The sequence below is a fragment of the Colobus angolensis genome, unplaced genomic scaffold (genome assembly GCF_000951035.1).
Source record: "Colobus angolensis palliatus isolate OR3802 unplaced genomic scaffold, Cang.pa_1.0 Scaffold150, whole genome shotgun sequence".
In the NCBI taxonomy this organism is placed as follows: Eukaryota; Metazoa; Chordata; class Mammalia; order Primates; family Cercopithecidae; genus Colobus; species Colobus angolensis.
Genome location: NW_012114600.1, coordinates 948908 through 974953, shown reverse-complemented (window position 1 = coordinate 974953; position 26046 = coordinate 948908). Strand labels below are relative to the sequence as shown.

The 26046-nt window shown below is 39.2% G+C and overlaps 2 protein-coding genes across 3 annotated transcripts in view; one reads left to right on the top strand and one right to left on the bottom strand.

Annotated features, from left to right (window-relative positions):
• Positions 1 to 11384: 11384 nt before the first annotated feature.
• Positions 11385 to 26046, bottom strand: SLC38A2 (solute carrier family 38, member 2). 2 transcript variants are annotated; one of them, XM_011936052.1, is made up of 16 exons: positions 25693 to 26046; positions 24362 to 24562; positions 23959 to 24040; positions 23695 to 23810; positions 20464 to 20537; positions 20267 to 20359; positions 20042 to 20123; positions 18277 to 18359; positions 17821 to 17879; positions 17567 to 17734; positions 17082 to 17161; positions 16884 to 16984; positions 16188 to 16312; positions 15655 to 15799; positions 15447 to 15544; positions 11385 to 14365 (listed from the first exon to the last, which is right to left on the bottom strand). In XM_011936052.1, exons 2-16 carry the CDS (start codon positions 24475 to 24477, stop codon positions 14267 to 14269), a joined length of 1521 nt encoding a protein of 506 aa, XP_011791442.1. In that variant the 5' UTR covers positions 24478 to 24562; positions 25693 to 26046; the 3' UTR covers positions 11385 to 14266. The 2 variants fall into 2 exon arrangements, with proteins under 2 accessions (XP_011791442.1, XP_011791443.1); XM_011936053.1 differs by lacking the exon at positions 23695 to 23810 and having other exon boundaries at positions 25693 to 26031.
• LOC105507582 overlaps positions 24500 to 26046 on the top strand; it is a 2529-nt gene continuing 982 nt past the window's right edge. The window contains exons 1-2 of the mRNA XM_011936110.1: positions 24500 to 24527; positions 24617 to 24804. Coding sequence (XP_011791500.1) covers positions 24500 to 24527; positions 24617 to 24804 — 216 coding nt within the window. The remainder of the gene's footprint in view (positions 24528 to 24616; positions 24805 to 26046) is intronic.

Sequence of the window (26046 nt, the reverse complement as noted above, 5' to 3'; positions counted from 1 at the left end):
ACATCTCAGAGTCTCACCCATGGGCCACAGTGAGTACTACCTGCTTACCACTGTTGATTATTCAGGGGCAAAGGGCTCGCAGTCAGTAGGTGATGAATTCTTCCAGGACTCAGTCTTTCCCTTCAAGGCAGCAGGCTCCTTTCTGGCCCAGTGTGTGTCTAGAAATGACATCCAGGAGCTAGGGCCTGTAATGGGGCCTTACAACTCTGCCTGTTGCCCTATCCTACTATGGCTGAGTTGGCATCCAAGTTGCAAACATGAAACACAAGCCTTTTTGACTAAGGTCTTTAACTTTACCAAGCATCATCAGCATAAAGCAATTAAAATGACCAAATTTCCACACAAATCTGAAGGGAAACAAGCAGTAGGTTGCTTGCAGAACAACAAACAACATAAAATTCAGCATTAACCAGAATATCTCTGAAAGAATAACTTAAAACTGCCAATGGTAGTTGCCTCTGGAGAACGGAACTAGAGGTTGGGGGATTACGAGTAAAAGGTGGGCTTTTAATTTATACATGAGCTTATATTGCTTTTCTCAAGTAAACAAAATACAATTTTAAAAATTGTTTTAAAAGTATTACTAAAGTTTGTTCTTCTTAAAAGTTCCTTGACCAATCTTTTACTCTAAAACATTCCTCTGGCTGCCTCTTGTAGTATCTCTTACAGTAAGTATCTCAGTTTCCTGCTGTGTAGCTGGGCCCTCTCCTTCCCTCCTACTACCTCTGCCCTCAACTGTCATTTTTTTTTTCCTTTTTGAGATGGAGTCTCGCTCTGTTGCCCAGACTGGAGTGTAGTGTCATGATCTCGGCTCACTGCAGCCTCTGCCTCCCTGGTTCCAGCAATTCTCCTGCCTCAGCCTCCAGAGTAGCTGAGATTATAGGCACATGCCACCACACCCGGCTAATTTTTGTATTTTTAGTAGAGACGGGGTTTGACCATGTTGACCAGGCTGGTCTTGAACTCCTGACCTCAGGTGATCAGCCTGCCTCAGCCTCCCAAAGTGCTGGGATTACAGACATGAGCCCTGCTCCTGGCCTCCTCAACTCTTTATTCTCCACAACCCCCACCTCTTTTTTTATTCTTTCTTAATTTTATCCTCTTCTCCAGCTTTCCAAACCATGCCCAATAGGGGGCAAAAAGGGAAGCTTTATCTTTTATGTCCAAAGAGGTCATCCTGTCATTCTTCTCCATGAATTATACCATCAAATTTAGGAAGGTTCAGTTAGTTATTATTTTAAATCACACCTCCTAGGATGTCTGTAATTAAAAAATAAAAAACAAGTGCTGGCAAGGAGGTGGAAAACTGAAATCCTTGTGCCTTGCTGTTAGCAATGCAAAATGATGCAGTGGCTATGGAAAATAGTTCAGCAGTTTCTCAAAAAGGTAAACACAGAATTACTATATGTCCTGGAAATTCCTCTCCTAGGTATATATCCCAAAAATTGATAGCAGGGACTCAAACAGGCATTTGTATACCAATGTTCATGGCAGCATGATTTATAATAAAGTGGAAACAGCTCAGTGTCCCTCAACAGATGAATGGATAAACAAAATATAACTTATACATACAACAGAATATTATTCAATCATATAAAGGAATGGAATTTTGAAATATGTTACCACATGGATGGACCTGGAAAACACTGCTTAGTGAAATAAGTCAGACACAGAAGGACAAATATTACATGATCCCATTTATACGAGGCACCTAGAAGAGGCAAATTTACAGAGACAGAAAGTAGAATAGAGGTTATCAGGGCTGAAGGGAAGGGGTAAGAGAAGTTCCTTTTTAATGAGTACAGAGTTTTTGTTGAGGATACTGAAAACCTTTTGAATATGGATAGTGGTGATAGTTATGTGACATTGTGAATGTATTTAATGCCACTGAACTATATATTTCAGAATGATTAGAAAATGGTAAGTATTATGTGAGATATATTTTACTATAATACTCCTTTCCCCCAAAATACCATGTTTTTTCTAATTGCTATGTATTATTTCCCTTATGCAGAGTTTTTTTTGTTTGTTTTTGTTTTTGTTTTTGTTTTTGTTTGAGATGGAGTCTCGCTCTGTCGCCCAGGCTGGAGTGCAGTGGCCCGATCTCAGCTCACTGCGAGCTCCGCCCCCCGGGTTTACGCCATTCTCCTGCCTCAGCCTCCCAAGTGGCTGGTACTACCGGCGCCCGCCACCTCGCCCAGCTAGTTTTTTGTATTTTTTAGTAGAGACGGGGTTTCACCGTATTTGCCAGGATGGTCTAGATATCCTGACCTCGTGATCTGCCCGTCTCGGCCTCCCAAAGTGCTGGGATTACAGGCTTGAGCCACCACGCCCGGCCATGCAGAGTTTTAAACTCTAGGAAAGTAATATTCTCAAGGCCGCACTGCTAGGGGTGCACTGCAATTCAAATCCGGGTATGGATTCAAGCCTTCTCTCTTAATCCTATACTACACTAAATCATTATTCTATCATTTACTGTACTGCTTTAATAGCACTTCTAATTTTAAGTTATAGTTAACTATTTTCCCCCTACCTTGATTGTGAACTTCTTAAAGGACAAAAAAAGCCTTCTCCGTTTTTGGGTGCTTAATGTTTATCTCAGGGTGTGACATGTAGAGTCATCTGAAGGCATTGCTAAGGGTTAGGCCAAGACTCAGCTGAAGGCTTGGTCTGAAATGGGGCTGTAATGGATTCCATCTAGTAACTCAGCAAACATTCATGTGGCAGCTATTTCTGTCACTGTTAGGTGCTGGGGTGCAGGAAAAAAGAGCACACAGTCTCTGACCTAGCTTCAGTCTAATGGGTTAGGTGGACAGGGATAGTCTCCCATTAGCTTTGGTCTAGTGGGTCAGGTGGACAGGAAGACAAAGTCAGACATGTGCTTGGCTAGAGCACAGGAAACTCTGGGAGCCCACGAGGAAAAACACAGGCGGGAAGTTAGGGGAGGCTTTTTGCAGGAGGTGGTGCTTGATTTGTGTCTTGATTAAAAATGGGTATTACCCAGCAGAAGAGCAGGAAATAGCATTCCAGGCAGAAGACAAAGCATGTACAAAGGCATGGAGGTGTAAGAGGATGGTGGGTCCGGAGATCTGCAAATAATTCTTTGTGATTGGGACATGAAGTAAGAGGTGAGAAAATGCTATGATGCAGAGCTGGGGAGGAGGGAAGAATTCGGGTCATAAAGTGCTGTGAAGATTTGAAAGTTTATACTGAGAGATACAGGCTGCCACTTTAAGATTTTAATGGAACTGACATGATCACATTTGTTCCATGGAAAAAATCAGCCTGACTGCCATAAGGGAAATGAATTGGAAGGCGGCAAGCCTGAAAGTCAAGAGTAGATTGTAGAAATGCCAGTGGCCTGAAACTAACTGAACAGGGTTGCAAGCCAAGGGCTACAGGAAGGGTCCTATCTACAGATGCGAGAAATGGAAACAGCCTCAGAGGTCAAATATAAGGTCTAGGAGTAAGGCTGACTAGGAAGGCAGAAGTGGATGCCAGCATAGGGTATGGATTTCAAGATTAGGTCCTTGGAGGACCTGCAGAGCCTTTAGCATCTTAGAGGAAACCTCAAAGCAGCAAGGCATATCTCCTTGTCACAAGGGACAGGACTAGAAGGAGCCAACTATTTAGGCCTGTGATCTTTTCTAATATATTTCTCTGTGCCTAGACTTCTGAACCTATTCTGCATCTAAAGTAATCTTTTTCTTCTCTCATTGAACTACTTTGAGATTTTGAGTGATCATTGAATCAGTAATTATTCAGTATCCTAGATGAACCTGTCCCTTTGACGGAACCTCTAGGACTCAGGCCAGTAATTAGTATTGGGATTGGACATCACCTATCTGACTCGTAGCCCACATTGGGGAAGCTGATGCGTTGAGGGCACTGTGGAATCATGTAGGCACCTCATTATATCAAGCAAGCTAGAGAAAGGGTCAATAGAGGAAACCAAAATTCATTAATACATATCAGGTCACACCATATAAAATTTCCAGTTTCGTAGGTCAAAAAATGATAGAAAATTGGAAATTTCTTATGATGCAGCCTGAATAAAAGTCACCTTTTTGTCGACTTCAAAAATACGTAATTGGAGTAATGGGTCTGCTTCGCAGCACACTCGTGATTGGTCCATATGGGTCCTCTTTTGTGCGTCTATTTTTTCTCCATCTTTCCCCTAGGAACACCAACAAACTACAACATTGACAGTAACTTGCATCTGCCTATGCACTCTCCCACCATACCCTTTCTCCCCCTTTCCAAACTAACCACTATCTTGAATGCTGTGTACATCTTTCCTTTGCTTTTTTATTTAATTGTTGTATCAAATATGTAAGTATGCTAATAAAGATATCATTTCATTTTAGTTGTTTTGAACTTTACAAAAAGGACATAATACTAGATGTTTGTGTTATTGTGGGACTTAATGTTTTTTAAAATTTTGTTTATTACAAAAATGAACTGTAGTTCACTCATTTTCAGTGCTGTATAATATTCCATTGTGTGGTATACACAGTGAAAGCCACTTTCTGGGTTGCTTCATTTAATATCCAAAATAACCTTGAAAATGACTGTTTAATATTCATACTTACTTTTATTTTTTGATAATTTCTTATTTTTATGTTTTTTTTTTAAATCTGTAGTCTTTTATTCCTCATTCCCCTCCCACCCTTTCCCCCAAGTCCCCAAAGACCATTGTATCATTCTTATGCCTTTGCATCCTCATAGCTTAGCTCCCACTTATAAGTGAGAACATATGATGTTTGGCTTTCCATTCCTGAGATACTTCACTTAGAATAATAGTCTCCAATTCCATCCAGGTTGTTGTGAAAGCCATTATTTTTTTCCTTTATATGACTAAGTAGTATTCCATGGTATATATATTCAATCAGTGAGTATTCCACTCACTGATTGATGGGAGTTTGAGCTGGTTCCATATTTTTGCAATTGTGAATTGTGAAGTGAGTGGATTAAGAGCATGGGATAAGTACTAGGGCTTTAGTTTCAGTTGTACCACTTTCTAGGCAAGTTACTTAACCTGTTAAGGTTGAGGCTTAAACTAAAAGCTTTAGTTTCTTCTTCAGTAAAATGTTGATTAAAAAAGTACCTGCCTTAGGGGATTAAGGTGAATACCTTCTGTGCAGTACCTGAAGCACTAAATCATGTGAGTTACATTAAATTTTATTACAAAGTGAAGCAACTGAAGCATGAGTAGGTTAAGGAACTTGCTGGAGATCACACAGCTAATAATTGCAAACCAGAACTTGAATCCATCTCTGCACAACTACAAGATCATTCTCTTTCCCCACGACCGGGAGAGCTTTCCAGAAATAGTATGGTGCTGTGAAAACTAGTGTGGAGCAATTACTGACATTGTGGATAATTAACTCCTTTACCGTAAATATTACAGTAAAATCTGTGATAGTTTATTGGGAGTTATAGGCTTCTAAGTGTATTATTGTTTACATGTTTTTTTTTTTATAAAAGAAGAAAGAATGCTTGTTTAAAATATAATTCATTGTCTCTCCCCTACAAGAAAGAAGCAATGTTCTGTTGCTTCATTGCCTTCAATATAGGCTGTAAGTACTAAACATTTCTTTTTGGAGCAGTTTATGAGAGAAGAATGTTTCCAAATTTATGAGGCTCTCATGCATTTTGAGAAGAGATTTTCATATTCCACATATTTCCTTCTTTGGATCTTTCTATTTAGGGATCAGTTTAAAAATACAATTCCTCTATCTGAAGCAGAAGGGTTGTGAACCATGAGTTCCACATCTCTTGAGACTTTCAGTCACTTTAAAGGGAAATACAGAGAAAATGAAAGGAAATAAAAAGAAATACAGTTTATTTTTGGTTTAGAACATACCATGATTCCATGATAAGAATTAAACTGGTAACACTGGAAGAAAATTTATCACTTACCAAAACTTAAGGGGAATATTTCCCTTTTAGAAAAATAAATAGGTCATGCATGGTGGCTCATGCCTGCAATACCAGCACTTTGGGAGGCTAAGGAGGGCAGATCACTTGAGCCCAGGAGTTCAAGACCAGCCTGGGCAACATGGCAACATGGCAAAAAAGAAAAAAAAAAAACATCTTTACAAAATTACAATAATTAACTGGGCGTAGTGGCATGGGCCTGTGGTTCCAGATACTTGGGAGGCTAAGGTGGGAGGATTGCTTGAGCCTAGGTGGTCCAGGCTGCAGTGAGTCGTGACTGTGCCACTGCATTCCAGCCTGAGTAACAGAGTGAAACTCTGTTTAAAAAAAAAGGAGAAAATAAAAATAAATAGTTGCTTGTTGGAATTGTATCCTCAAAATGGGCATCCTTGATATATTATTTGGCTTCTTTCATTGCCTTATTGACCAGATATCTCTCTTTTAAAAATGATTGGTGTGCAATTTTGCTACATTTTCAGGAAGAATATATGATAACTTCAAAAGTTTAAGTTGCACATTTAGGACCCAGGAATAATTCCCCACATCTTGAGAAACAAATGATTCAGTATTGGTTTATCATTACTTGTCATAAACCATTAAAGACCTTCAGAAATGAATCTAACTGAAGGTCAACACATTCTTCTTTAAGATGTCTTCCCTTTCCTATTTAAAAATACCATCATTGTTGACTAGGGAACAGGAGGTAGATTACATGACATCTGTGTCTATTTTCCACTTTGACTTCTTCACTTGCCCTGTCTTGGAGATACCTGGAAAAACTTGAGTATCTACTCAGCAACACATCTGCAGTCCAGGACACCTGGCCTCTATGTGAACCTCACGTCAATCTTAAGGTTATTGGGTTATACCAAGCTAAAGATAATTGTGTTGTATAGGGAGGCTAAGGCCACCATCCTGTCAATAAGGAGAGAAAGAGGCTGTTCTCAGAAAATGGGGACTCAGAAGCTAAACGTCAGGCTAGTAGGAATCTTATCATCATGAAGTCTTGTTCTCTTGAAATAATTTAGAGCCATGTTTTTCAAATCACATTCCACAGAGGCCCAGGTTAAGGCAACACTTCATGGACCATTATGGGCAAATGGAGGGATGAAGCAGGTGAAAAGCAGTTGGGAGGCTGAGTTCTCAGTCTCTAGATTTCACTCATAACCCTGTTTCAACAAGGTTGAGCTCAACAAGAAGAGCTCTGTCTTCACCTACTTTATAGATTAGGATCTACTGCAGATATTTTAAGGTAATCTGATGAAAAAGTTGAATTTATTTACCAGAGCTCCTTTTAGAAAAAGTACTGTAAGTTGCTAGAAACAATACTTAGAAAAGTCATTTAGGAAGGGTTGGAGTAGAAGTGAGGTCTTCAAGAGCAGAATGGAAGCAAAAATGTATGGCCAGTAAACTGTCATCTCAGGAAGGTAAGTTCTGATAACTTCAAAGCTTTTGTTTTTCTGAGAAGAACAGGCAGATTTGAAGGCAGAGTTGAACTACCCAGGAGAAGAGGGGACAGGCCATAGATGGTGTGGGAGGAAGGGCAGACAGAGACAATCTCTAATTCACAACACCACCAGAGGGACTTGGAAGATCTGTCAAATGGGATTTTATAAAGCTGCATGCAGTAAGGTGTGCAATGTAAAACCCTCCTTTGCTATCTAATTCTCCTGATCCCCAGTATTACTTAGTAAAACTTGCACAATAATGCTTGGAGCTTTTACTGAGAATAGATTCTTTTTGGAGAAGCCAAGAGGCACTGAGATTTCTAAACATGGTGTAGAGAAAAAACAGAGACCGCACATTTCATTTTCTTATTCACCAGGACTCCCACGAGGTAGCAGGTAATACTCACTGCTAAGATTTATTACAGGAAAGGATACAGAGTAACAGGAAAAATATATGAAACAGTGGAGTCTAGCTTTAATACAGGCTTTAATACCTTTCTTGTCCAAAATCACACAGGTGTGCTCTTTGTCTAGCAGTGAACTATGAGGACATGTGTGGATTTTCTCTGCTCAGGTAAGCCCAAATGGCTCAGGGATCTATGGCTTTTTGGAAGGGTAAGGGGGTGGCATGCTAGTTAACATAGGCATATCCAGCTGTGCAACCATCCTTGGCCACCCAAAATCAGGATCCCAACAATGAAACCATGTGCACATTATTAACCCTGGTGTTTGTGCAAAGCAACCTGACAAACCAGTTCAGCATGGTCCATTGCTCCAGGTGAATATAACAAAATCATCAGTCACTAACATAAAGAACCTTCTGAGGGCCACATTCCCAGGAGTTAGTCAAGGGTCACTCATGGTTCCCTTGAAGACATAGGAGGGAGCCACCAGACTTGCTGTGTTAACTCTTTCCTCACAATATGTAGGGGAGAACCAAATCTGGCTAGAATCTGAAAAAAGGATTTCACTGCCAGAAAATCACTTATGTGGTAGAGGTTAAAGATAGCTTTGCCACCTGGAGGCCGATCACACGTAAACTAAGAAAGCCTTCCTGTTGTGGGCCTCTGGTTGAAGGTAAGCGAGTCATATTTTATCTTTTAAGTCAAAGTGTCTAGTGTCTAATTTCATGGCACAAGCAGTATTTATCTTGCAAGCGTTTAGTAAATTCTTGCTTAAAAGTTGGAGCCTCACCTCCACTATACTATAAGAAACTGTAAGAAATCAAGGGTACATTTATTCATTCAACAATTATTTGAGTACCTGTGTAGCATTTGCTAGATACTGTTCTGAGTGTTGGGGATTCATTTTTTTTTTTTTTTTTTTTGAAACAGAATTTCACTCTTGTCGCCCAGGCTGGAGTGCAGTGGTGCGATCTCGGCTCACTGCAAGCTCCACCTCCCAGGTTCATACCATTCTCCTGCCTCAGCCTCCCAAGTAGCAGGGCCTACAGGCGCCGGCCACCACACCCAGCTAATTTTTTGTATTTTTAGTGGAGATGGGGTTTCACAGCGTTAGCCATGATGTTCTCAATCTCCTGACCTTGTGATCCGCCCACCTCAGCCTCCCAAAGTGCTGGGATTAGAGGCGTGGCCACTGTGCCTGGCTGTGTTAGGGATAAATTGATGAAATGATTGACAGATGTCTGTTCCTATGAAGCTTATAGTTCTTGTGGTGGGGAAGTCAGAAAAAATGTGATTTGAGGAAGCAATCAATCATTGAGTTGGGGCGAAGTCATAAAAGAAGATTGGTGTCCTGCATGGAAGCCTAGAAAAAAGAATTCAAAGAAAATAAATGTATTGATATGTCTGGATTGTTTCATTAAACATTTTGGTGGTTGCCTTCTTAGCTGGGGTTCCCAACCATTCCCAGTTTGCCTGGGACTAACGGGGTTTCCAGGATGCAGGTCTTTCAGTGTTAAAACCATACAGTTGGTCCCAGTTTTCTAGCCTATTTCTAGTGCATGATCACTGTACCTCTCCTCTGAAAACTATTCTGTCCACTATTCGGGTAGGTCCTGGCAGCTGTTTGTACTGTGTTACCCTGTCCACCTAACTACATTTGAGATTAGGGTGGAATCTTAATCCATTATTGACCGATTTGTTTATATTGAGAAATTGAACTGAAAACAAGCTCAGAATCTAGTCACATAGCTCTATAGCGAAATTTCACACACTTCTGTCATGGAGGTCTCTAAAACAAAGACAATTTTTGATTTTTGGAAGCTGTTTATCTTTTAATTCTCTGAGGCATCCCAATCTCTTAAGAAGTTCTCTCCATCCGACATTCTTGCTTAAAGTAATTCAAATGGATATTTTTGTTATCAGAAATTTGACTAAACCAACTATCCAGGTGTATTTCTAAGTCAAGACAAACAGCTCTGGTTCTTTATTTAGAAATGTTCCTACAATATTCCTTAAGCTTACTGGAAATCTCTCTGGAATAGCCGGCTCCCTGGTTAGAGTACCGTATTTTCATATTCAGTGGACCTGTCAACCCAATTTCTTTCCTTCCTTACTCCCTGCTTTCCTTCACTCTCTTTTTTTTTTTTTTTTTTTGACAGGGTCTCATTCTGTCACCCAGGCTAGAGTGCAATGGCATGATCATGGCTCACTGCAGCCTTGACCTCCCTGGGCTTCCAAGTGGCAGGGACTACAGGTGCATACCACCTGGCTAATTTTTGTATTTTTTTGTAGAGATGGGGTTTCACCATGTTGCCCAGGCTGGTCTCTAACTCCTGGGCTTCAGCAATCCACCCTCCTTGGCCTCCTAAAGTGCTAGGATTAGAGGCATGAGTCACCATGCCTGGCTTCACCCAGTATATTTCTAATTGTAGATAAATAAATTTGCATTCTGGTTCACTTCGGTAATTTTTTGTATTTTATTTGTTTTGTTTGAGACAAAGAGTTTCACTATGCTGTCCAGATTAGTCTCAAGCTCCTGGGCTCAAGTAATGCTATTGCCTAAGCCTCTGGAGTAGCTAGGACTACAGGTATGCCACCACGACCAGTTGGTATCATTTTTTCCCAAAAATTAGCACATTTGAAAGTGTATGGATTTTGTTAGAACTCATCTGACACATAACCCTACCCTCTTTCCAATGAGCATGTTAGTTCCATAACGGTAGGTGTTCAGTTAGAGCTTGCCTATGAATACATGAAAATTCCACAAGTCATTCTTCAATTGATTTGTTGCAAATTCTGCTGCCTTTCTTAATCCTTCTCATTTGACCATCATTAGTAACTGCATATTAAGTTTCTTGGAGACGTTTCCTGACTTTGGAACTACCATGGAGCATACTTGGCTATCCCAAGGTGTGGTCTTTTCTGTTTCAGCTCTGGTTATTTCATTTCACAAGCCTCAAGCTTTTCAGACTTATCAGTAGGCCATACCTAAACTAGCCTGTGTATCTTAGTAACCTTCCCACTTCCACTGTCACTCAAAACCATGCTGTTACATACATCAGCTTGTCAATTAATTCCTCTTTTCCTGTGGCTTTTTCACCAAAGCTGAACATATCCCAACTTCTTTCTAGGCCACTTCATTGCTCCTGGAGTTTGTGCATCAGAATCACCCGAGTGACCTTAAGTAAAACAAAAACCATATCCTGGGCTACCCTACAGCTGGACCTTTGCAATCAGAGAAATTAGGCACCTTTTAGAAAGCTGTGGTTTTAAAAGGCTCTCCAGTTGATTCTGATACATTATTGGCCTACTTATTTCCATCAGCAGGGCTGAGCCTAGGACCTTAAGATTGGCATCTTCCCCCAGGTCTCCAAGACTTTCCATTCCTTCTCACTTTGGAAACTTAGAATCTCTAGGAACCTAAAGTAAAACAAACGTTTTTTCCTGACCATTCTTTTGTTCGTCACAAACATATGGACACCTAGCAGGTGCCAGGTACTGCAGTTACAATGCAAATTGCATTAGACACTGCCTATTCCATTACCTGAAAAAAAACAAAAACAAACAACAAAAAAAACAAAAATACTGCTACTCAAGATTAAGCATGTATTTATTTTAGTTCAGTTAAAACAAACATACATTGTTTCATTGAAACGGTGTAGCACTCTTTGCCAACAAGCCGTACTAGAATTGTTGGCCTCTAACAGTACAGTAGGGATATTTACACTATATACACAAAGTTAATACACCCAGGTTCTCAAAGGTCTTCCATTACACTAGATCACACTTTATTTCATTACACTAGATCACATTTTGATTACTGCATTTTGAAAATTTATACCTTATTTAAATTTTAAATGAGATCTGAATTTGCACCAAGATTTCATGAAAAAATTTAATGTTGTTTATTGCAAATACAATTTAAACACTTTTTTTAGTGTTTGTACACAATTTGTCAATTTTTCAATATTCAATTTTCTGTACAGGTACTTTTGGGACAATTCTTATAGTTACATAATATGAATTCATCAAAATGCAGTTAAGAAACTTATAGGAATATATACACTTGAACCCAAGACCCAAACCTGACGTTATATACAACCTATTTACAAATACATATGGACAGACAATATATGTACATAGATTATCATAAATATTGAAAAATAGGTTAGCTTTAATGGATTAATGTTGTTCTATAAATAACATTACAGTTATAACTGAAACATCCACGGAAGACAGTAATGCAAAATGAGGTGACAAGACAGTGGTTTTAATACTGAAGACTGCTCATTAATGGGAATTCATTGTTTAGGAACCTCAAGGCAGACAAGATAGCTCCAAGAGAATCATGCATTGGAATTTTCCCTAGGCAGTTGATTTTGAACCTCAAATAACCAGATGATTGAAGGAGCTTCCTCACATTAATTTGCTGCAGAGAAAAGAATTTTTTTTTCCATTCCTTCCTGGTTGCCACAGTATCTTCTGTAGAAACAACTCTTGGTATTCCCTGGCAGGTCTTAGATACAAAGTCAGTAACTTATTCCAGGAGCTCATGCAACTGTGCCAATTCTTGGTCTCAACTAGAGGTGAGGTTCTGCATTCGAATGGAGTGTCTAAAGCCCAATTAAATGAAAGCAGTGCTGTAGAATCTGTCTTCCCACTGCCTATTTGTAGATGGTCCCCAATTATTTTATCTTATAGGAACAGACAAAAGTGGACCAATGGTTTCACCCAATGTAGCACTACAAGACGTCTTCCAGTTCCATAAGGGTCCTTACACATGTATCTTGTTTGTTAATTTAGTCACATATAATACAAGAATGTGTAACAAAAACCACGTCTGCCACATTTCTGGCCCTTGCCCCAAACTCAACATTTTTAGTTCAAGGGCAAACCTTAGAGCCAGATGACCAATTGACAATTCCATTATTTGCTTCCCTCAACCACTTAATGGAATTATGTATATTAGATTTTAGACATTATGCCTGATGAGCAAAGTACCACATTATTTTAATAATATATTCACCATACACTGTGACGTACGATAAATGTGCTCTTAAAGCCAAGTTTCAAAGTAATTATTTTCACTTCTAACCAGGATTGAAATGGAAGGGTTGACATGCAGTTGGACCAAAACGACTAACACTCAGTTTGCACTGTTTTCCCTAGCTAACCATTTGTTGGATGTAAACAAGTAATTCTACGTTGTACAAGAATGAGATGACAGTCCAGTGCAAATGAGTTTTTATAAAGCTTACTGCATGAGAAACCCAGTGGCCTACACAAAGAGAACTTACATCATACCAAACATAGGTGTACCCTGTGGATTAGACCTCTACTGTAGACAAAACATGAACACAACTAAGCCATACATTGTCAAGTAATTCACACTTCCAGTAGGTGAGCATTTTGAAAAAGTGTACTCTCTGGACACAATAATTTTGGCCTATTGCCATCAAATGCCCATTTTCCACTGCTGGAAGCAATGTCAAAAAAGGGCTGGCCCAAAAAAACACCCAGAGCTGTCAATACAACACTGGAGACAGATGCAACTGAATAAACCCTGTCTTACCCAATTGCACTATTTGGTACCTCAAAATTAGTTATTTTATTTCCCACAGAAATATCTGCATTATCTTCCATTCTAATAAGCTGAAGACACAAACATTTCAGTCTGAATGAACCAAATTGTTTAGGGACAGAGAAGAAAAGTGATGAACAGAATTCATCTGATTTGGTATAGCAATAATCAATCAATCATCTTTTAAGTAATGGTGATGTTTAAATGGAAAAAAACTACGCTCCTAATTCATGGTACAATTTTTCATTATTTTCTCTAAAAATTATTTTGGGTAAAAAAGTATTTGGCTTATTATGCCTACAAAAAGGCAAATCATTTCATTATAGTAATATTCATTTTTAAATACCAATGAAATTATTTTATGGAATTTATTGATAACTGCTTCTGAATAAAGTTCAAAAAAAGCAATTGTTTAAAAGTAAAAGAGTGCTTCTGAGGTCTTTAAGTATTTTTGGTACAAAAAATAATAGTGTTTTTCTCAATGGTTATTCAATACTTTGCTGTAAATTAAGAAGAATTATTTCTCACATCGAATGGTTCCATTAGGCACATTCAAGTAAAATCATAAAATATCCAAGTTAAACAATGACACAGCCAAGCATGTGGCTTGATAAAAGTTAAGAGTTCGTCCATTCTCTGGAATGGAATAAAATTGTCACTTCCCTTAACCCGAGACTCGTGGTTTTGTTGTTCATATCCATTTCTAACATACAGATAAGTTTCTTTAAAAAAAAAAAAAAAAAAAGTTCACTTATTCTGCACTCAGAAGAACCAGCGAGGAATCTGCACTTCAAAAGGAAGTGAAACTGAAAATATTAGGTGAAATTTCATAGTAGTTGAGTTTACTCAACACTGGCATCAGATGCACTGAGTTTGAGTTTGAGTGGTGCCAATTAATGACCACCTCCAGGTGCATTGTGTACCCAATCCAAAACAATCAAGGCCATGCTCCCGGTCATCACCAGTATGCCACTTAACAGGAAGAACAAAGCCTGCAATGAGTATAGAGAAAATTGATCAGTAAGTAATAAAACATATATGCTAAACATTTCGTTTTCTACTTTTTGAAATGTGCTTTAATTACTGAAGTTTATCTACTGTATCATGTTCTACAGAATGAGTATTTAACTTGCTAAATATAAACTCCTAAGTGATCAGTAAGTTATCTGCAGTACAAAATAACTACCTTTGAGGCCTTCTGAACTTTTTCACTTTTTCATTCCTTTGTCTCAAGTGAAAAGGGAATTTTCTTGCTAAACAAACTGCTTCATGTAGAGCTGGACTGGATTTTTTGCAATTTTTTAGAGCAAAAGAAAATAAAGTCACAAAATCAAACCCAAAACATCCTAAAATGCAGCAAAAGTCAAAGCCAGAGGTCTTCCCAGGAAATACTAATTCCTAAATCCTACCCTTCAATACTGCCACTATGTAATTTAGAGTGAAACAAGATGACAGTTGTTGGCTTATAAACAATTCCAGTACTTTAATCAGAGCAGAATGAAGGTGGAAAATAATGACTAAAAAGCAGTCTTTTTCCTAAATACCACCTACCAGGATTCTGGTACTAGGAACCACATCATTTGTGGTTAGCACATCATTCTCTGCCACCAGCTGGTACTACATTTTCGAGTAGGTATATAATAGTAAACACTATGGAGAGAGGGCCTCCCTGAGAGCTTCACTCTGAAGATGGTCAGTCTCATTCAACTAAATGCCCTTCCTTCTCTTTTATATATTCAATGCCCATTTAAGTCCCTGTCACACAGTAGGCAGTCCAATGAAAACTGGTTGAACAAATGTTGAAAGCTTAGCATCTCACACTAGTCTTCATCCCTATTCCTATCTCCAAAGTATCTAATAACTTTATTGCAATTAACTTAAGTATTTATTAGATGGCAAACTATCTTTCCCCTTCCCTCCACAATCTTCCATCTGTGAAGTATACTATTACAAAAATGTTTACTGGAAACTTCAAAGTGAAACCACAACAAATAACAGCTACGAGAATAAAATTAAAATCAGTTAGAGAAATTTATATTACTACTATTTCTGTGGTGATAATCTTTCACTCACCCCAATCTTTTGTACAGATTTCATAGGTTCTTTCTTCACCAACTTGATATAGAAGGCAGAAGGAAGAATAAAAATCAACATAGCAGCTGCAGATGCACCTGTAAAAGAACATTTGTTTCTTGAGGATTCAATGAACCACTTGTCATTCATTCTTTAAATCTTAAAATCCCTGATGTCTGAATCAACTTTGATACTTTCTAAAACTTACCAATAAAACCAAAGATATCCCTAATAGTTGGGACAAAGATGACAAGTAAATTGGTAAATGCCAGGATAGACACTGTAATGAGACTATGACGCCACCAACTGAAATCTTTTGATGCACACAACAAGTGAGTTACAGAACTCCGGATCTGCAAAAATAAATAAATAAATACAATGTATTTTAAAAATGATAGCAATATAAAATTTAAAAATCCAGCTCCAATGAATGAAAGGAATGCCCAAGTAACAAGGAATCTATCCAAAATAGTAACTATTTCTAAATAAAACTGTGCCTCTTTCTCTGCTGTTTCCTGAACATCTGAACACTTAAAAGATCATTTTATATCTTAGGGTGAAAAAAAAGTCCCCAGGATATTTTGAAAATATACACTGTATTTTTTAAAAGTCCCTTCAAAACCACCACCAACTTAGTATTGTTCTACTGGTGTTTCCCTTCTTCCAGAAGATGAAAATCTCACAAATATTCACATGTCTAAAAACTCATTCCTACTGAAAGCAGAGCAAGTGATTACTTACTGGGAAAATAACTACTGGTACTGTCAGGGTCACAGCCACTAACACAGCCAGACGGACAATGAGAAGAAGAATATCAGTTCCCAAGATAGTAGAGTAGGTATGAAGCAATTCTGACTCAACATGTTCTACAGGGAAATACCAAAAAAACTTTTGAGTGTCTGTTTTCATTGAAGACCAAGTAGAAAATTTAACAGCAAAATGTGCACCAGTTATTTAGCTACTCACAAAACGACTATAAACTAAGAGGCTAATAAGATTAGTTTGGAATTATGGTTAATGCAATTAAAGTAACATTGAAGGAAAATTTTTCTAAATACCACATAGAGATTTAGCCACATGACTCCCATTAAAAGCAACAGGAGTTAAACAGCTAAATCTCCTGGCTTGGCTTATAATTTGTGTTTGTGTTATATAGTCTGAAGGTGATGGGAGAGGAGACAGGCAAGATGAACTCAGAGGCTGGCATATCATACAAACATGCCATCAAATGATTAATGATGTTTTCAAACCTGGATTCTAGATATTACTGATTAAATACACTACAGAAAATTCTAAGCTCTAAATATAATTTCTCATCACAAATATGAAATATATTAAGACTATTTTTAAAGTGATGGAACTATACACAGAAAAGTAGCAGTTTCATTTCAATAAGCTTTTTTTTTTTTTTTTTTCGGTAAAGGAGGCATTATTTACCGTAAAATGTTAGGTATCCGAAGAGGGCAGCAAGCAGATACATGAGAAACATAGCAAAAAATGAAATCTTGGACACATTCATCATTCTTCTACGGCTGCGGCTATATAATTCAAAAGAAAATTCAAATGTGTATTTCAGCAGCAGTTACAGCAGTTGTCTAATCTTTTCTCAAACTGATATAAAAATGAAATACTCACTCTTTCAGTTCTTCATAGATGGGAAGAATAGCAGGATGACAGACAAATGAAAAGGTCAGAATTGGCACAGCATAGACAGTCTGAAACAAAACGTAAAAACCTACTTAATCTGATGTAACAAACTCATGCTGTCACATTTCTGCAGCATGTATTTTATGTAAACAATCTTAGAATCAAAGCCTAAAAGTTTCCTTTGTGTAATTAGCTTCCATTCCTCTAATCTGTTCATGAAGTATGATCAGTATCCTCACTTCTGAATGTGTCAATTATTAGCACCATATGATTATCTCATTTTTCGATCTATTTTAAGATGTAAACCAAAACTTCCCTCATGGTCCTCAATAATTAGCTAATCACATGTTTTCTAAGAAGCACCTGTTATCCTCCTCCCTTTATCCTGGGAGTTATTTTTAAATTTCCAGTGAATAGCTTCCCTCTTTTCTTCCCTAAACTCTTCTTTTGAGAAAATAAGCATATTTAGTTACCTGTGAGTTGAAAATAAAATAGTGAGGTCTGCAAGAGTCATTTTCAGTCACGTTGTGTGACAAATCAGGTACGAGAGCTGTTGGCTGTGTTAAGGTGGTGTTTATTGTTTCATTAATTATCAAAGCAGCTTCCACAGGACACGGAACCTGAAATTTCTTGCAAATGACCTAGAAATATATTATTTTGCATGTGTTAAACTAAGTGACATGGCAGGGTTTACAAAAAATATTTTCTAAAGAAAAATCATACCCACCACAATCAGAAAGAACACCATACACAACAAGGAAAAGCCACTGGTATATCCCAAATATCCTAGAAGGTGGGTGGCAGGAATCAGTATTAGTTTAATGAAACAGATTTAAAGCAAATATATTTTTCCCACTGAATAACTCAATTCTGCTGGGAAGACTTTAGGTACTAAAGTATGGCTACAGTACTAAATTTCTAATTCTTATGATACTAAAATATAGAATTATTTAAATATACTTGTCATAACCCAAGCTAATAAAAACTATGATTTGCATTATTTCTTACAAAGTACAATATATAGTGTCAATTAAATATTTTGGCTCCTAAATGTCGCATGCTGTGAGTCCCAAAGATATACCTTTCTAGGGCTTTTTCATTCTGACTAATTTCTATTAAGAGAAAGCCCAACTAACTGGTGAAAGGCTCATTTCAATTCTCTTTTAGAGATGAGTTTGCTCACCTAAATTTCTAAACAGCGACAAAGGAAGAATGAGTATCAATGACACCAACAGAACCAAATAGTCACCATTCAGATACCACAATCTAAAGAAAACAGAAACAAGGTCAAAACAGTCACAGATATCTTCTGAATAATATATATTTCTTCTAATAGGACTCATTTTATAGAAATACCAGAAAACAAACACAAAAAAAGACATGTTTGGAAAAAGTTTCCCTTGTTCAAGATAGGAATAACTTTTTAACTTTGTGTGCTAGATGAATATTTACTCAGGTTAGAAGTCGGGTATGAAACAGTGTAACTTTTGTTCCACTACTTGCTCTGGGAAAGCTGCCAGCTGATTCATAACACAAAATGCTTCTCAAAGACTTGATACTAAGGCAGGGAACAAAGCTGCTTTGTTAAGCCAGTAATCTTATCTTTAAGCACTTTCAGAAAAATTGTACACCAACTTTGGTACAGCTTTAGCATGTAATTTCTAATGCTGGAAACTAAAAAATTTTAAAACAAGTTTTTTTTTCCAGACATGTTAGCAAATATACGTATTAAACATTTCAATGAGGAAAAGTTTTCATAAAATGCATAAGCAAACTGCCCCCCTACACCCCAGAAAAATTGTAAAACTCAGTCCCCCAAGCCAGGACTTATTCCAGGTTATCAGAGTATATTGTGACATCTTGAACCACCTTTAACTCCAAAGACAGCCAAAAATATCCCTTTTGAACTTATAGAAAACATTATGTATGTCCCCTAAGCCTTTTCCTTTTTAGGTAAATCATGAATTGCACTCTCTTCTAAATCACTATTTTCAAATTCTAATTGCCTCATAAATTCTGTTCACTTCAGCAGTAAGTACTCTGTAGAACACGAATACTTAAAGACCAGCTTAAAAAATTAAATTTCTAAAGCCACATCTTCGATAACGGCACTTCTCTATTTTGACATAATGAGCTGCACGTAGGATGGGAAGTAAATTACCCTTCCCCATGTTTACTTTAGATAAAAACCTGTGAGTTCACTGGGATGAATAACTTTGCTAGAAGAAAATGGTTTCTATAGCATGCCCAAACATTTTCTCGCACAGTATCCCTTATCCAAAATGTTGAGTATCCCTTATCCAAAATGCTTGGGACCAGAAGTGTTTTGGACTTTGGAGTATCTGCATATACATATTTGAAGTATCTTGGAGATGGGGCTGTAGTCTAAACACAAAATTCACTTACGTTTCCTATGCACCTTCTTAAACCCACAGCCTAAAGGTGATTTTATGCAATATTTTAATTAATTTTGCACACCTGTCATGAGATCAGGTGTGAATTTCCCACTTGTAGCGTCACGTTGGCACTCAAAAAAAGTTTTGGATTTCAGATTAGGGATGTCCAACCTGTATTTTGCATTGAACAGATTAAGTCTTAAGAATTCCAAACTTACAAAAATAGGACAGATTAATTTTTAATGTAATTCAAAGCTTCAGTCCTCACTTAGGATATATATTAAAAACAGCTATAACTTTTTAAAGTATGAACATAAAGACAGAAAGCAAGTTCTAGAAAACCTGTTTTAGTAATTAAGATACCCAAAATTGTGGGGCTAGCTACTATCTTTTGGCCTTTCATTCTCCGAAGTTCGAATTAGTTTACGGGTCAGTTTCAAAAGGAACATTTATGGATAACTAATCATCATTTTGTATACAACTTTGATAAAAATATATCCAACCACTTTTGACTATAATTGTTTCTTATGAGTAACCTTACTTAGCACTTACCCAGTGTTATCTTCAATGTCCATTAATGCCTGGATCACCAAAGGCAACTCATATTTCACTATGAAGAGGTAGCTTGACATAGCTAGAGGAAAACAAAATTATACCATTACAAGTGCAAAATGTGGCACGTGACACCAAAACGCATATGTCACCACTCTGTGCTATACAATGGTGCTATACAATGAGCATAAAGTCTACCCAAATTGTCTTTTGAAAAATTCTTACCTCCAATGTTCTGCATTGTAATTGATCCAGATGCTGCAAGCTTTCCAACTAATCCAAATGCCTTATATCCCAATTGTTCATATAATAAAGACCCTACAATTTGAAGAACACAGAAGCATGAAGCCAAGGATTTTAAAAGAGAAATAAAATCATGATAGGTATACATTGTTTTAGAAAAATCAAGAATGCTATCATACCTCCTTCATTGGCAGTCTTTAAAAGGAGATGAACAGAATACAGGGAAAATATTGACACAAACGTCAAGAGAATTCTGATGAGAGAAGGAAAAGGCACAGGGTTATAAATAAGCATGGCTATATTTAAAGACAACTCTTTCTGGTTGTTTAAATAACATTATGTGTGAAACTTGTCCTATTTGTGTCAAAATGCCCTGAAGAACTGGCATTTCCTCTCCTGCTAACTGGAGTGTCAACATTGTCTCTTGCCTGGCAGTAAAAACTTGCATCATTTCTCAGGTGATAGTTCTACAGCATCGGTTAGGAACAAGGATGTCTACCCACTGAGCCAAACACAGCATGAGACACTGGAAAGCTCAACTTCCCAGTGGAGTTTGAAACTTGTATTTTGATTCTGGCACCACAATAATGAGCTGTATGCTTGCCACCTTTCTGCATTTCAATAGTTCCCTTTATCTGTAAAATATCAGTAATATCCGCTACTAAACCTAGCCCACAAGATTCTTGTGAAATTCAACTGAGACAGGTTCAGGAAAGGTTTTAAAACCACATGGACCATATACATATAAACAGGAACGAGAGGCCAGGTGCAGTGGCTCATGCCTGTAATCCCAGCAGTCTAGGAAGCTGGGGCAGGATGACTGCTTGAGGTCAGGAGTTCGAGACCAGCCTGGACAACATAACATAGGGAAAACCCATCTCTACCAAAGGAAAAAAAAAAAGCCAGCTGTGGTGGTGTATACCTACAGTCTCAGCCACTCAGGCTGAGGTGGGGGTATCACTTGAGCCCAGTAGTTTGCCACTGCACTCAGCCTGGAGGACAAAATGAAATACTGTCTTTTTTTTAAAGAAAAAAAAAAAAAAAAGGAAAAGAATGTAAGGGGGAAATGACACTAACATGATACTAACATTTTAAGAGTGAGGCACTACAAGCTTTACTAACAACCGGGCACAAATCAGAGAACTAACCATTGTAATGACATACTACATTGCACCCCATGGCAAGGAATACAGGCCCAGTATTGTCACAGTTAAAACAATGTCTGTGCTAAAATGAGTAGGGTATCAGCTTGACTGTCTAAGCCTTTCCTCCCTTGACCCTTTCACTTGGATTCAGCAAGAGGAAAAAAAAAAATTAAGGTAACATAGAGTGACTAAAGGGACCCTAATATCACTTTATTTTCCTTTAGGGTAAGGGTTCTCCCTCATTCCAGCTTTACTTTTCTTCCACCTAGGAGAGTCCAGAGATACAGACTAATTTTTAAAAGAAATTAAATAACAAAACAGGGAAACTCATAGAAAATCCTGCAAAAGAGAAGAGTTGCATATTTTTTGATTCCGTGTGAGGAAATTGCACGCAGTACCATGTAAGGTGCTGACAAAGAAACTGATGTCTATTAGTTAAACAGAGGAAGTGGCTTTACACTACCATTCTAAATGCCAGAAGTTTTACAGGGCCTAGTCTGAGGTGACATTATCAACCTCACTTCTAACTGGAGAAAAGATGTTGGTTTAATTAAAAACAAACCAAATTAAGTCCTTCCATGTCTTACACTGAAATGACGAGCGGTGAATAGACTTTGTAACCTTTGAGGTCACTTTCAACCTTGAGATTGATTCTACTTAAAAAGGTTAGCTATAGAGTTGTTGAAGTGGACCGTGGCAGCCATGTGGTTTTTGGCCCATTTAACTCTATACCTCTAAATATGAAGTACATACTGATGAATAAAATCACACTTTAGCAATCTTATTTAGCTATTTAGTAAAATGGTAAATCAATGACATAAGCACCTATTAAAGTGTAATTCCAAGAGTACAAGGGTTACATCAGAATTTGACCTTCACTTATGAAACAGAGGTGCCATTTAATCTCCTTTAAATTCTTACTTTAACTACACCGGCTGCACTCTAAAACTGCCTTGTTTTTATACCAAGCACTAACAAGGATTTCAAATATTCAACAGTGATGCCATTCAGATTCTCCACTAAAAATTCCTGAAATTCTAGGATTCTATGTAAATCGCTGGTCCTTCACCTTAGTAAGGGTTCTCTCAAAAAGCCTCATCCTAATTGAAGCAAGCCAGAGTGAATCCTAGCATCTAGTACTCAAAGCCAGGCTTAACCTCAGTGTGGAATTTCACAAAGCAGAGATTTGCAAAGGTCTGCTTTTCTTTTCATGAACGTTCTATCATGCTGGAGAAAATAACTTGAGTAGAAGGCACCAGTCAGCTAAGTAAAATACATCTGTCAACAAAGGGACAATTCCATGCTATATACGTGTGGTTTCCTTATCTGTACAATGAAGGCATTAAGTTACACAATCCTCCACAGAAATTGCCTTAGCCAGGGGTCCACGGGTACTTAAACTTAAGGGCTATGACACAAACATCACTGAAAAATACATGCTTAGACTGCATGTATTTTTGTTTTGTGCTTTTTCCCTGGAAATAAGATCCACAATTTTCCATCATATTCTCCAAGAGTCAGTGATGCAAAAATGGCTAAGAACCACTGCTCTGAAGTCTTCTGTACCTCTAAGAGTCTATCCAGGTATTGATGCTGGAAAGCACAGGAGTAATTAAGTCTAACTGTGCAACTGTGGGGGGAACCATTTAAAAACAAGTACTTACTAAAATACTCATTTTTTTTTGCCACGACATGTGGCAATCGAACAGGTCTGACAAAAGCAAACATTAAAAAAACATGTATGGATTACTTTTCAGGGTCCAGAAAATTATGACTCCTTCGTCTTAAAACAAACATGTTCCAGGCTGGGTAAATACCACCACACCTTGTATGTTTACAGGAATTTTCTTTTCCTTATTCATGTAAGGGGCCACAGGTCCTTAAGAACTGTGTCGATTTACCAAACTGATTTGGAGCTTAATAGGATTTTCAGCTTCTCAAAATTTATACCTACCCTGGATTTAGCCATAGTTCTTTTTCAGTATCTACCATCTGTTACAATTTTGTTTTAACTATTCCCACTGACTTAGAAGACTTCTGGCTTAATTTGTCAGTTTTAAGGACTGCCCTATTTTTTTCTAGTTGGCTTTCTTGATATTGTGCAGTATGTAGCAGAATAAGGAGATTTTTGGGGTTTCTCATACTTTTAATTTTAAGCAAGTAACTTGAGTCAGCTACTGCAACTGTAAACTCAGTTTCTGGAGCCAAAATGTTTTATCATAGTAACTGCCCTGCATGGCAGACTCACTACTTACACATACTTACATAAAAAGAGCAATTCCAGTATTAGCCATGGCATAAGAAAGCCCAAGGATTCCACTGCCCACAATCGCATTGCTCAGATTAAATACTGACATTCCAAAGGAAGTAGTACCTGGATGCTACATAGAGGGAAAACGATAACCAAACATATAACAATAATTAAATGGAGAAAACCAGGTTTGGGCAAGTTAGATTTGAATTCTAAAAGTAAAACTATTCTTTTACTCCATAAAGCCACTGACAGACAAATTATTATTTTTAACTTACAAATTCTGTTTCATACTTCTTCTTCCCCATATTCGATTCAAGTAAAAAGTTCTGGTTTTCAGGATCTACATCTGCATAATGGCTACAAAAAACATAGACATATATAATTGTAAACTGGATTGAAATATCTATCATTATACACAAGACTGCTTGAACATAAAATACCCCCCACCAGCATAGTTCTGATACAACACCCTTACTTAAATGTATAAATATTAACTAGGAGTTGACTTTCACACGAGCTATCTTGTCATTACAACAAGATAATCGGATACTCTTTCAGAGATGACACACATTCTCTAAATGCTATAGCGAATTAAAGCAATGGAAGCAAATTCCTAGGTAACTCCCTGAACCCAACCCATGCAAGCCGTTTTTTCAAAAGTGTCACAACTTCTCCCACCTTTTCAGAGCAGCTTGCTTGGTGGGGTAGGAGTAGTTGAAGTCGCTGTTTGAACTGTAGCTGCTGCTGTCTTCATCCGGGGAAATATTGAACCGTCCCATTTCGGCCTTCTTCATGCTAAGCACTGGGAGGAATCGGATGCAGCTAGAAGCGCTGGGCTCCTTTTGTCCTTGGTCGTGGGTGCACCAGCCGTGAGTCGGCCTGCAAAAGTAAAGACGGCGCGTCAGGACTGCAGCGCCCGCCCGCCGTGGTCAGGTGACGCCGCCGGGAGGCGCAGCGCGGCTGATTCATCCCAGGCCAGGCGAGTGGAAAAGTACCAGCCGCGCGCGAGGGGCGGGGGCGCGCCGAGAGGCGGAAAAGTACAGACGGCTGAGCCGCGGAGAACAAAGATTATTCCACCGCTGTGCTGCGGCCGCCGAGGCCCCCTACTCCGGCAGATTTCAGTATTTCACCCTCTCTATTGTCCCCAGTCGGAATGGAGGGGGCGAAGAGGGCTCTGTTTTGCTTTTTCCCAGCCGCTGCAAACGTGCACAGGCACTCAGGGCACACATCCAGCCCCGACCCTGGCTCGTGTGCATGCAACCTAGGGGCACGGCTTCCCGTTTCTAGCATTTGGAACAGCAATGCTGCGTAATCTGTCCTTTACTGCCCGGAGTCCCCACACCGGGGAATGCCTCTGCCGCAGACAGCCTTCCCCAGAAGGAGGCGGAAAGGGCCGACACTACTCCTCTCTCAAGGGGGGCGAACGCCTGGGCCCCGGGAGCTGGGGGTTTATTTACACACGCGCGCGCCAGTGCCCTCAAGCACACCCGTCCACAAGCAGCTGGCCCGCGAGTGCTTCGCCCGCCCAGCCCCTCCTATGTCTGGAAAGCAAACTGATGCAATATCGATCGTCGATTGTCAAATGTTCTCAACTTGTCTTCCCCAATCTTGGCCTCTCCTATAATACATGTCCAAGCTCACCTCCGCCGCCCCCAGATTCCTGGTTCCCTGGACTTAATTTTTTTTTTTTTTATTAAATGCAAATCAGTCACAAGACTTGCCGCAGCAGAGCCGCGGGCCAGGCTGGCTCCCCTCCCCCTAATGGGAAGATGCGGCTCCGCACCATGCAGGCACGCGGCCCCGGCCCAGCGCCTGCTCTCCTGCCCACGTCGCGGGCACGACCCCCGCGCGGCGGGCCAGGATGGAAGGCTGGCCAGGCCAACCGACAACGCCCGCCTCGAAAGGAAACGGACTCCGCGGTCGCCTTCCCGCGCGGCCCCTCCCGGAAGCCCCTCCCCCACTCTCGCCCGGGTCCCGCGCCCTCCCCACAGACACCCCGCACGCGTTACCTCGGTGGTCTGTGTTCCTGTACCCCGGAAACCTCACGCAGACGTCTTCGGTGGGTTTCTTTCAGTCAAATACAAATCATAAAAAACAAACAAAAAATTTCCCCAAATCCAACAACAGGCAGGAAAAATAATTTTAATAAAAAAGGAAATGACAAATTGCGCCCCAATCCTCCGGCGTCCGCCGTGTCAAAGGAAAGGCGCGAGTGTGCGGGAACGCGTGGTCGGGCTGCTGCTGCTGATAGCAGTACTGGAAAGGCGTTCACCAGGGCGGCGGCGTCGCGGGGCTCTGGAGCAGCCCTTCGAGCGGCGGGTTATAGCGGCACCCCGGGACGCGTCAGTGGGCGGGGCCGCGGC